The sequence below is a fragment of the Uloborus diversus genome, unplaced genomic scaffold (assembly GCF_026930045.1).
Source record: "Uloborus diversus isolate 005 unplaced genomic scaffold, Udiv.v.3.1 scaffold_11, whole genome shotgun sequence".
Taxonomy (NCBI): Eukaryota; Metazoa; Arthropoda; class Arachnida; order Araneae; family Uloboridae; genus Uloborus; species Uloborus diversus.
Window position 1 is genome coordinate 7,995,663 of NW_026557765.1, and position 13,367 is coordinate 8,009,029.

At 31.2% G+C, this 13,367-nt stretch overlaps 1 protein-coding gene across 1 annotated transcript in view; it reads left to right on the forward strand.

Annotated features, from left to right (window-relative positions):
- The window catches only part of LOC129232124 (protein CLEC16A homolog), a 54,195-nt gene that overhangs the window by 24,917 nt on the left and 15,911 nt on the right, over window positions 1–13,367 (forward strand). Inside the window, exons 9-13 of the mRNA XM_054866363.1 lie at window positions 1,050–1,100; window positions 1,211–1,312; window positions 5,739–5,871; window positions 7,432–7,525; window positions 8,448–8,548. Coding sequence (XP_054722338.1) covers window positions 1,050–1,100; window positions 1,211–1,312; window positions 5,739–5,871; window positions 7,432–7,525; window positions 8,448–8,548 — 481 coding nt within the window. The remainder of the gene's footprint in view (window positions 1–1,049; window positions 1,101–1,210; window positions 1,313–5,738; window positions 5,872–7,431; window positions 7,526–8,447; window positions 8,549–13,367) is intronic.

A 13,367-nucleotide genomic window follows, 5' to 3' on the forward strand; every position in this document is an offset into this window, starting at 1 on the left:
AAATAAACCACAAAAAGTGTTGGGGGCGCCCCCCCCCCCCTCCACCCTTGATTGCTGCCACTGTTTATGGATAATGGCTGACCAGTGTTAAGGAATTTACTATCCTGTGGTCAAGTGCGGGGCTGCAACATTTTAGCCTTTCTTTTTAAAAAAGGGGAGGTGATTTTAGAAAAGTGATATTTAGAATTAAGCGTAACAACTTTTTAAAAGCGAAAGTGTATGCAATTTATTTATTTATTTTTCCGTGTTAAATTTTTTTTTAACCTTTTGATTTCTATGAGAAGCATATATCCTTGTCATAAAACCAAGCCATTTATGCATATTTACTACACGGCAGGCAAACTTTAATATTAATAAAATTTAATGCTAATATTTTCTTTAAAAATTTTATGCTTGTTGTAATAAAGAAGGTCTATTATTATGGGTTTTAATTCCAATATTAAATATGACCCAGCCTGTTGATTGTAATAGATTTTGACAAAAAAAAGTTCAAATCATTACAACTGACTTTTTGAAAAAAAAAATTTTTAATTGGAACATGTTGATCATTTTGTGTGTTTTAATTACAAAAAAAAAGGAACAAAAAGTAGATTTCCCATCAATTTAAAATCATGTTTTGCTTAAGCATCTTCAAATGGAAATGCTCGAAGCATTTTTAAGAATTGTGGCAGAAACTTTTACTTTTCGTCATCTCTAAATTCAAAGGTGTTGCAGGAATTGCTATGAAGTTTAAAATTTTCTCAATATGTGTTAGTATAACAGTTGTACCAGTAGCAACTGCTAAAGAATGCTTTTGTGTGCAGTTGGAAAGAGTACTGTTGTTTTCATCTTCTGGTATATAAAAAAACAATAAGCAATTAAAGTACTTTAGCTATTTAAAAGGAAAAAATACTAAATTAGTCGAAAAAAAATAATTATCTTAAATGATTCAAATGCACAAAAGCATACATTACTTTTGATGTTAAATTCTTATATTTGATGAACTCTAATTTTAAGCTAAAAAATAAATATCATATAGAATAATTGATACTGTTTGTTGGATTTTGCAGGAGGATAAGCCTCAGGTTAGCTGTATCGTCTCCCTTTTTCTTCTGTCACAGGTAATATACCATGAATGTTTTTTAGTTTTCCTTGCTGGGTATTTCTTTATTTAATTTGTTTGTTGTTCGTTCCATGCTTTGAACAAAATTTAAATGTTTAATAATTTTAGGTATTTTTAATTGTATCTCACCACCCTCTTGTACATAAACTGGCTTATGTGATCTTGAATGGAGAAATGTCTCTGTTGGATAATGTTGCTTCAATAGCTTCTGTAAGTATACTTTGTTTTCTTATCGTTAGTATACTTATCTGCTTTTAGGATGTTTACATGTAATATTCACGTTCGTCTTTTTTGCATACATTCTATCATTTTTTTAAACTATTGACAAAGTATTTTTACACTCTAGTTTTCAGCTAGAGTAATCTTTTTAGGATACTTACTAGTACCCAGTTCTTAAAAAATATAATTCAAGCTAGAGTTGTAGTCACTCACGCTCGAGGTCTTGTCAACTCCGAGAGTCGATGTTTGATCTCAGCCTGCTTTTCTCACTTGTCATTCAGTTGAACATTTTTACTCATAAATATTTTAAAGAATAGTTATTATGTATTGTGTTGTTGATTATTACTTTCTTCTATATCTAATATATAGGAAGAAATATTGGATTCATGCAAATTTTCGAATTTCGAATTTTGACGGATTCGAACGTTTTGAGGTGTGCCGAGTCCATTTCGACCATTTTTGGAAAATGTCTGTCTGTCTGTGTATGCGTGTCACCAGTTTTTTTTTGTGGCCACTCTACAGCAAAAACTACCGCATGAAATCGAACAAAATTTGGTACACATATGTGTCCCTAAGTGTTCTTGTGCCCATTGGTTTTTGGCACAAATTCCTCCAAATGGGGTGGAGCAACGGAACATTTTTTGAGTTATGCGTGCCTGCTATTCCCTAGGAAGTAACTGGTAGAATCAAACAAAATTTAGTCCATATGTTGCACCCTAACAGGTACAGGTACTGATTCAATTTTGGTGTCAGTAGCTCAAAGGGGGGTTGAGCTATAGAAGGTTTTTTGTCGTCAATTGTGACTGCTGTATCTCAAGAAATAATGAACGGAATCAAACATATAAGTAGCATTATATGTTTGGTTCCGTATGAGTATAAGAGCAGATTCTATGTTGGCGTTAACAGCTGAAAAGGGGGTGGCACAATCGAACGTTCTTTTTTTTCCATTGTGAGTGCCATATCTCAAGAAGTAATGCTACATTCTGGATGAAATTTGGAATAAATGTGAATCCATATGTAAACAAGGATTGGTTCAATTTTGGCACCAATCGCTCCGTGGGGGGTTGATTTTTTTTTTCTTTGAATAAAAATAGCTTTATAATTGCAACAATAAGAAAGATAAATTGCAATAGACTGTCATCTGCGTATTTTGCGTGGTTTTAATTGTCTGAAAATAAACAGAAAATTGCGATGATTTAAACTTTTTAACTGTTGCCATCTTGTGTTTGTTAACAAATAAATGTTTGTAATTATTTTAACCAAGGCTTTTAAAATGATTTTCAATTTTCATTCTTTGCTTTGTTTCTGAGATAAATCAGGAATTGGGATGGTCTTCAAGTTTTGGCGTGTTTAATTTTGTTTTTGTTGTGAATATTGCTTTCTCGTCAAGCATATTGAGAGGGATCAGAATTATAAAAAAGATATAGAAGAAAGTTTCATGATGGCTACAACATACTAGTTTTTAAAGTGTAATAATTATTGTCAAACGCATAACATTCAAACAAAGCATCATTTCCATCACATTTGGAAAATTTGATTAAAATTTAGGGTGCATTTTTTGCATGGCATCAGGCAGGGCAATGCTCTTGATTAGGAGTTCTTAATAGTTGCCACTGGCTACCAAAGTCACAAAAAATGGTAGTCATTTTTACACTTATGTTAACCTTTTTTATTATTATTTCTTTTTTTGAGTATGCACACCACACAAAAAGTAAATAACCTGTCTGCTACTACAAAATCAACAGACAAAATTTCGCTGGAGTTATTTCATTTTATTTATTAGTCAGATGATTTCTATCTTCTAATGCAATTTTCTTTTTCAAAGATTTTAGAATTGTGCAAGGTTTTGTAAATGCAAAAAAGAACCCTTTACCCAAAAAAAAAAGAAAGAAAGAACAAAATGAGATCATAAAAACAAATGATTTTTTAATAAGAGTTCATGTACAAATATCAGGAAACATTGATTTTGTTACTTTTATTGAAAATATTCTTTTAAAAATGACAGACTAAAGAAAATTGTTTGTACAAAATCAAGATAAAGCATACTAGAGACTCGAGAGAAGGTCTATAACAAGATTGGAAGTGTTTTGTCGTAGCCCAATATTATTTTCAGCAAAAAAGAAGCACCTGATTGCCACTTTTCAAGGGTCCCCCCCCCCCTTAAATGTTTTTCAAGTCTCTTCCCCCCCCCTTTTTTTTTTGCTCTTTTTTTGTTTTATTTATATTTTAAATACTTTTTATTTGTTTATTTACTTTAATATTTTTTTATTTATTTTTTTTAAAAATCTCCCTCAAAAACTTAGATGGTGCAACTTGCGCCATAATTCCCCCCTGTGAGCACCCCTACCACTTTTGGCTACTGAAATGGCAAATGCAATTGCTAATCAAGAGCTGTAGTGCAGGGGTTCACTTTAAAATGTTTAAACTTCGGCATTAAAATGTGTGTTTTAATGTGGATTTTTTATGACCTAATGATTTAGAGGGAACCTCAAAAATAAGTAAAACTTTTCTCATTGCAAACTTTTGGTTCAAATCATTCATAATAGCATCTTACACATTCAAAGTACAGTAATTTGCTTTTGAAATCAGTAACATAGCCAGAAACAAATATCGGAGGAGGGTATGATTAGATTTTGGGGTGTTTATATCTGAAGTTTTATTTATTTATTTATTTATTTATTGATCAAAACAAGAAAATTTCTGCATTTTGGAAGAAGGTATGCATTCCCAAATCCCCCTTTCTTTGGACACACCACAAACTTTAGCACATTAGCAATGCTGATGTTTTGAGAATTCACCATGAAGACTTTTAACCCCTAGATTACATTGTTAAAAGCAGTAGACTGCTTTTTGCTACCAGGCTTTGACAGAGTATAAAAAGACAATTCAGAGAAATATGCCTATTCGAAGCATAAAATAGTGATGAAGAAGCATTGTATCTCCCCTACAAGAAAGAAGAAAATTTTATTTTCCTTGCAAGGAAATGATTCTGTGTATAGTGGAAAAAAAGACATTACGTTCATGGAGTTACCATCATTATGGGCACATCGTTACGCTATGTACGCATCATACGTAGCCAGAGTCTAGGGGTTAATGGAGTCGCTAAAATATTGAACATTACAATTGCGTTCCTGATGGCCTGCTATTAGTTTGTGTCAGGACACCTATCCCAACTAGTTCTAGAATAATTTAGCACAAGTTCAGTGGAATTTATGTCAAATGTTGTGGTCAATTAGATATTGCATATAAGTATGAATTAATTTAAGGAAGAAACATGTGAATGATATTCAAAAGATTCATCCTCTTTAAGCAAGTATTACAGGGTGTATAACTGCTGAAAAGGTCACACATCATTCCATCACTAATTTTCATATTTTCATTTTTATGCTCCCCCCCCCCCCCATCACCCTCATTTTTTCAGCTGTGCAACTTATGTTTTAAACTTTATAGAGCCTGATAGAGAATCTGAATTTATTAACAGCAATAAATTCAGGCTGGCTAATAGCAGAAGGGAACTAACAAATCTGGCTGGACTTTAATGTCTAATAAACATTTTGTGCAGAAGATATTTCATAGCACAATTCTACCGAGTATTTAAGACAGACATTTTTTTTTTTATGTATTTCATTTAATTAATTAACTTTGCATGAAATAACAATTTCATGAACCCAAAAAAATTGCATTAGAAATACAAAATATTTGAGGTGTAACCTATGCAAATATATTTTTAAAAACAAGGTTGTTATTTTTAGTATATAGTTCAAAACAATTTCCAAAAAGCTTTGCCTGTGTATTTGCAGTAACCACCATGAAAAATTCAATTTTATGGCAAAGTGCATATATTTTTGCGTTGCTGTTTGTCAAATTCATTGCATTTATCTCCTTCTATCAAAAGAGTAAATATTTTTCAGAGGATAGGGATAGCAAAATATATGATCCAATTTTGCAGATAGGAAGTTATTACTTTCAACATTTTTTTTTTATTTGTTTATAATTTTATCCAACTTTCTTTTTTTTTATATTTTCAAAGCTAAAATTAAATAAACAATGCTTTGTTATAATTTCTCTAAATTTTGGAATAAAATGTGTGTGGGTATGACTACTGCCTTCATTTTAGTGTTACCTTCATTGTTATTATCATATTTTAATTCCAGTTATATTTTTAGTCATTTGATAGATACCTATATTAAATGGTTTATAATTTTTTCTAAAACTATGATTTCATCTGTTGCAGTTTTTAATCTTAAAATATAAAAAATGAAAAAAAAATCATGTTTTAAATGGTTAGTTAACAGTTTCATTGGAAAGGATTCATTCAAATAACTGATTGGAGATGTCTTTCAAGTGAAGAATAATTTGGAAAATGAACAATTTTCTCATTTTTTAACTTATTTTTTTTAATGAAATACTTTTTCAGGCACTCCATAATGCTGGGGGCACTTCTCAAGTATCTGAAAATGGGGTAGATGCTCATTCCAATGAAAACTCTTCAAATGATGCTTTGCCAAGCTCACAGTATTCAGATACAAGCAGTATGGATGCTACTTCAGGTAGGTTTTTAGATTCACACTCCTATTATTCTACTTCTAAACTGACATATTTTGAAAGCATCCAAGGATTTCAGTCGCTTTAATGTAATACAAAGAGAGAATCTGAGGAAATTGCTTAATCGCCAATTGCTGGTAGAAAATTTCATTAGTTGTCAGTTTTCTTTTTTTTTTTTTTTTTTTTTTTTTAATGGTGGACATTTTTAAAAAAATTGAATTGATTGTTCAAAGTATATTGATTGTAAGCAATGGCGTATTACCTACTGTGGATGTCACCCGGGGTGGTAATTTGTGGTGTCACCCCAACCCCCGTCCACCAAAAAAAAGTAAATAACTAAATTTTATAAAGTTATTAATATTTTTTAAAAAAGTAAATAACTAAATAATTTTAAAATGTTCAATGCAAACATGAACTTCATACAATTTCAAAAGCAACTTTTTTTTTTGAATCATATGATGAATTTTAAATGAAAGCAAATATAAATTATGAATGTCTTTTATAAAAAAAATATCCATTTGCCATCCTTTTTTGACTGTAGAAAGTAACCATTTTAACCTCTGAAACTGAATCATCCTTCTTAGAAATTTAATCATATCCTTATCAGAATTTTTTTTTCTGTGCAAGTTATTTTTCTGATACACAGTAAACAAGTTATTTTTCTGTTTTTCGACCCCTGATTCATTTACCCGTGCTATGCAAACTTTTTCTCGCAGAATTATTTGGCCTTTTAAAATTCTCTTTTATTTTCCAACATTTTAAAAAGCGGTTTTCAATTATTTCTTATTCTTTCCTTTTTTTTTATCAAGACATTACGCATCAATAACCTTTTTTATATTGTTAAATGATACTGTCTGAGTAAAAACTTTAAGGCCAGCAAAAAATTTTGAGAAATTGGGAAAATAAAATTAAGGGGATTTTAATATTATTGAATTATTAATTATTAATGTTCATTTGTAAGAAATAATGCAACAGGCAGGTTTCATAAAGTATGCAATTACTAGAAAAAGAGCGGTATATTCAAATTTAGTATTTCAGCCTGAGTAAGAACTTCAAGGCCAACAGTATTTCTTAAAAATTAAATGTGCATATACTGGAATAAATATCACATTAGTAAATAAGATTGTGGAAACCTTTGAACTTGTAGTTGTTTCATTAATTTCTCAAAGTTTTGGTGCTATTTGTGAAGATGTTGAAAGGTAGGAATTTAACTGATCGTGAAAGAGGGCAGATTGAAGCTTTCTCTTCAACGGGGATGAATAGCCGTACTATTGCGAAAAAATAGAAGATTGAAAACTGTTTCTGTTGGTGAGTAGTTAGAATACATTTTTTTCTGTAAACAATTCCTGCTACCACTGTCTAGCATCACAAATTAATGATATTTTTGGAATTTTGTTTAAATTTAAGGCGATTAATGAGATTTTTTTTTTTTTTAATTTGCTATTTTATTTTGAATTTATTACTCTGCACATTTAATGCATTTCATAACATGCATATGATAATACCAAGCTTTTTAACTTGGCATTTCCTTTACGCTCATATTGATTCTTTTAACTGTTTTATAGAAGGTGCAAATATAACAGATGAAGAAAAAGTTGTTGCTGCCAAAAAATACATCCAAACCGAAGCTATACAGAAAATTTTTAACTTGTCACAAAGGTTAGTTTCTCCCCCCCCCCTCTCTCTCTCCTTCTTTCTCAATTTGTTGAATTAAATCTTTTTTTGTGTGGAATTAAAACATTTTCTGTAATATTGTTTTACAAAATTATAATAATTAACTTTACAAAACCAAAACTGATTTTCCTTTTTTTTATTTATAGTTTGTACTATCTGACCACGGATTGCATGGAAAGACAAACATTCGTTTTACAGCCGGAAATGGAGGAATCTATTTTTTTTTTTGCGATGCCAGCTTTTGCAGAAGCAGAGCCTTATTCAAATGAGCGGAATACCGGCATCAAATTTTTACTTTACACCCTCATTCAGATAGATTCTTAATATCTGTACGTTTGAAAATTCCATACAATCCGTGGTTGGACAGTAAGTACATTATGATCAGCCGTTCATCCCTTCACTGGGTCGATAAAATGAGTACCAAGCGTGCTTGGGTACTAAACCCTGGGGGTTCCGCGTTAGGCTGGCCATCTAACCGGAACACCTGCCTAGCACTCCAGAGCCCTTGGTCAGGAATACTGAGATAGGAACAGTAGGCCTTGGCTCCCATGGGCTGTCGTGCCACTGGGTTTGGGAAGTGCATTATGAAAGTACTTTTGTTTAACAGCTACTACTTTTACTTTTTCCTTAAAAGTATTTGTATATAAAGAACAACTGAGACTAAAACAAAAGCAACAGCTTAATCTTAAATGTTTCTTATAAATGTCCCCATACAATCTCCATAAAATATATTTTTAAAAAAATGTTGATTGGCCAAAACAAATAAAAATAGAGGGCCAATCACTTTGAAGTTGGCCTTCTCAGACTCACTGATTAGTTATGTATGTTCTCCACTGAATGCTTCATTACATTCAAGTATGTACTAAAACTGAATTAATTTTCATGAATGAACTGTTTTATGTTCTAGACCCTTTCTGGAAGCAATCTTTACAGCTCTAGATAGCACTGAAAATGATCATGCTGCACTTTTTGGTTTATGTGTTCTCTATGCTTTAGGGTATAACCCAGGTACTGTAGCTTTTTATTTATTTACCATACATATATATATATATATATGATTGAACTTGTAAATTCCCAATATAGAAAACGCGTATGGGGTATAATGGAGCCTGAGTGGTGACCAAATTTTTTTGAAAAGGTTGATGTTAATTTTCTAGAAAAACAGCACCGGAGTTTTTGGTTCAGATTGATTGCAGCATAATTCAATTTTGGCTAGTTAGAAATGCTTATCATGAACATTTTAATATTAAGTTTTGCATGAAATTTTGAAGGTGTGCCCTTGACCTACTTCATTCAAAAATATTCCAGTGAATTTTGATCTAAATTGGAATTTAAATTTTAATTAAAATTCCTTTTTCTTACACAAGCAGTGAATAGGTGCGAAAAAAAAATCAATTATTTTTCTCATTAAATAGTTTTATACATTATGTGCAAAAAGAAAAATATATGTTGTGATATATTTAGTTTGAAACTTCATCTAAGCAATGGCGCGCTTCCCGGGAAAACGGTAAGGCCTAGAAAGATGAAATTTGGTATACAGGTATAGTTTTTGCCGAAGATGTGCACCTCAGGCTTAGATTTTTGATATTATAATTAGAAAAAAAGTTATTTAATGTTTTATGTGGTTTTTTGCACTTTTTTGTACTTTTTACCTCACAGACCCCGAACCAATCGCACCACACAAATATATTTTGTACTATATTGTAGAAATTTTAAATATGATACATGAAAAAATTTTGAAGATTGAGCAATTTTTGTATTTTTATGAATTTTTAAAAAAACCTTTAATTTGCATTTTTTCCTAGGTTTTATTTCTTTCTAATATCATCCTGCGAGAAGAATCAAAGCCTCATTTCTAAAATTTAAGTTGGTAATAGTAAAAACATTTTGCCCTCTTCAGAAAAAAGTTCTTAAAAATACGCAATAGTTTTTTTTTTACAATTTTTTTAATGCTGAACACATGTCTTTTCACGCATCGGTCGAAGAAAGCGTTCTTCGATCTTTTATACCTCTGACGTCACTACTTGGATTTCGATTCGATATTTTACGATTTAATCTTAATCGCAAGCAATGTTAATCTTTTTTTTTTACTATATAGCTTACTTCTACATTTTATGACGTGATGACCACATGTTTTTCCGGCTGCGCTTGCTTTTTTTCTTTCCCTTTTTTGTTTTATTTAGGGATTGCATTTATTTCTTTTTCCATTCCCCCCCCCCCCCCCCTCCCCAAGCTGGACCTTTTGCTGTATCTATATTACGTTACATTTCGTAGTTGTGCACATTTAATTTAATAAAAACAGGGAGATTTTTTTATCTTTGTCAAACGCTACTTTTTGCACACTACGGGGAATTTGAGCCTTTTTTTTTTTTTTGCTCTACTTAAATTTAAAAAAAAGCGGATTTTGAGTGATCTTTGTTTTTATTAGGGAATGTGCAGGGATTTTGAAGATTGAGCAATTTTTGTATTTTTATGAATTTTTAAAAAAACCTTTAACTTGCATTTTTTTCTCGGTTTTATTTTTTTCTAATATCATCCTGCGAGAAGAATCAAAGCCTTATTTCTAAAATTTATGTTGGTAATAGTAAAAACATTTCGCCTTCTTCAGAAAAAAAAAATTTCTTAAAAATACGCAATAGTTTTTTTTTTACAATTTTTTTAATGCTGAACATTTATGTCTTTTCTAGCATCGGTTGAAAAAAGCGTTCTTCAATCTTTTATACCTCTGACGTCACTACTTGGATTTCGATTCGATATTTACGATGGAATCTTAATCGCAAGCAATGTTAATCTTTTTTTTTTACTATATAGCTTACTTCTACATTTTATGACGTGATGACCACATGTTTTTCCGGCTGCGCTTGCTTTTTTTCTTTCCCTTTTTTGTTTTATTTAGGGATTGCATTTATTTCTTTTTCCATTCCCCCCCCCCTCCCCAAGCTGCACCTTTTGCTGTATCTATATTACGTTACATTTCGTAGTTGTGCACATTTAATTTAATAAAAACAGGGAGTTTTTTTTATCTTTGTCAAACGCTACTTTTTGCACACTACGGGGAATTTGAGCCTTTTTTTTTTTTTGCTCTACTTAAACTTAAAAAAAGCGGATTTTGAGTGATCTTTGTTTTTATTAGGGAATGTGCAGGGAAGTTAAAGTAAATAGAGATGGATAAGAAAATTTAGAGATAGATCGTAAAGGTACATAGCCGCCAAAGGCGGCAATCTTGGCGTAAAAATGTGAATGGCACACATAAAAAGATAGAAATGGATTGATTAATACTGCTGCCAAATTTATTTAAACAGCCGCCGAAGGCGGCAAACTTGAAGTAAGAGGATAAATGACCAGTTAGCCAAACAGCCGCCGTAGGTGGCTACTTGCACAGAAAGGCGAATGGCATAAGAAGGCGAATCAGCTGGTCGCCGCAGGCGGCTAGTAACAAATAAAATAAAGTTTACGACGTTAGAAATTCGTCTGGACCTGTTATGCCTAATTGCTCATTCTATTTTTGTGTTTTTTTTTTTTGATAAAGCCAGCATAAGATTTTTTGTGTTTGCATATTCTGAACTATAATTTTTTTAGATCTTATTTTATCACATTAATTTTTGAGATTCCAAATAGTTGGGATGGATATCCCTTTAGTTCATGTTCAAGCTTTGAATTAAAATGTACATTAAGTAGTATTTTTAAATTGTAAGGGCTTTTATCTTTCTCTCCTTATATTTTGAGTACTTGAGCCGTGTTTGAGAAAAAGATCATTGTAATGTTGAATTGGTAAATAAAAATGACGTACTTGTAAACCAACTAAAAGTTTTCATGTGCTTCATTATACATATATATAAATGGAGTTTGGTAAATTTGTTCCCTAAGATCTCAGAAACTACCCGGCAGATTTGGCTGAAACTTTCACCGTTTGTTCAGTTTGGTACTGGGAAGGTTTATAGACCAGTTTGAAAAAAATCCGATTGATAGTTCCCTTTTTATTCCAATTTTAGTCCCAATTTTCGCATAAATGCCCCAATATGGGGTGGAAAAAAACGTGCACATATTAACATTATGTGTCCATCGAAAGCGCCACTTTTTCTGCTGAAGATAGCATCTGTTCGAAGTTTCTAAGTTGTATAAAAAACGAGTTATGAGCTTTTTTGTTCCCTGTTCGAAGACTTTCATCAACCCAAGTCATTATTTAGTGTGTCATCTCAACTTCCAAGAATTGTTGTACTGTTGAATATTTTTGCGTTTCGTCTGACTTTTTGAGGCTTTTCTCAAGTCAAATCAAGTAACGGTTTTTCCAGAAGATTGGCTAAAAATAAATGGATTTGGCTGATCATTTTACTTTTAAACGGAACTTATGTAATTAATGGTTTATTATTATTATTTATGCTGATTGCACACTTGCTCACTATATCCAACCAACCAGCAGAAATATCGCCAGAATTTTTTCAGAAAGATTTCAGTAGCTGATGCGTTTGGCAGTTTTTTCCACTGTCGCTGTTTTTGAGCCCAAAGACTACGTAATAATGTTTCTCGGCTTTCACCATATAAACAAAATATCGCCAATCAAAGATACTTAAAAAAAAAAATACTGTGTAAAATAATTCAACAACTAAATTAGGCAAATCCATAAACTGCGAAAAAACTTCCATTAATTTTTCTTTTTGCACGATTTCAAACAATTGCCAAATTTTACTACTTATTTTGGAAACATTTCGGATGAAACTGTTTAGCGCCATTTTATTTTGACCAAAAGTATCTCAGCATCTGGCAACAATATTTCTATAATAAAAATTAGTAAGGAGGGGAAGTATTATCGAAAGTGTCCCAAAATGATTCTCGCAAATTTGCTAAGATTTTAAGCCGCACCAAGTGCCCACAAAAATTGAAATTTCCCAAAATAACTAAAGCAAGTGTAAGGGGAACATGGGCGGCTACATTTTTTAAAACAGTTCGTACATCAATAGCCATACAGAGAAGGTTTTAGATGAAAAAAAAAAAAAAGTACTAACAGATAAATCTTTTTAAACATGTATAGTTTAATTTCATATTTCGGAAATTCTTCAAATTTGTATATGCTTAAATGTCGTGCTTTCGTTTCTAATTGAATACTATTTTGTTCTTTATACTTATTGCTATTTTAGTTTAATGAGTAAGGAAGAAGCTCGATTTTTAATCACGTCAAAAAGGTTTGTTTTAAATTCTTTCGCTTAAAACAGAAAACAAGGGCAAGTAACGATTGTTGCTCATAATTATTACTGACCCAGGCAACGCCGGGTATTTTTGCTAGTACTAGATAAAAGCTAATAGAATGTTTTGTCTATGAAGTCTGCAAACATTTCTGACGGAAAACATCTTAAAATCATTTAGTGTGCAAATGCTTTAAATCAGTGTCAAATCCAGAAATTTTAGATTTCTGTTTATAAATTGTATTTTATTTTCGACTTTACTACTATATGCTTAAACACTACCAATTTTATTTCAAAATCAATATGAATATTAGTTTATATTTGTAAAATGTAATTTATTATTCTTACATGTTTACCAAGAGGTTAATTGTTTTTCCCCTGCTCATTATATACAAGTTATAATTTGTTAAACCAAATAATATTATCTGGGCTCCTATATTGGTTGATATTTCCAACAAAACCTTCATTGAGCAACCATTCATCAAGGGTTTTTTTTTTTTTTGAAAATAAGTTATTATTATTTAGGTAATCTCTAAGCTTTTTTTTTTTTTCTTAAGTACATGTTCCTTAATATCTGTTTTACTTTTTACATGCATTTACCTGGATTTTTGCAGATGGTAAGCTGTATGATTGGAATCTTGTTCTTT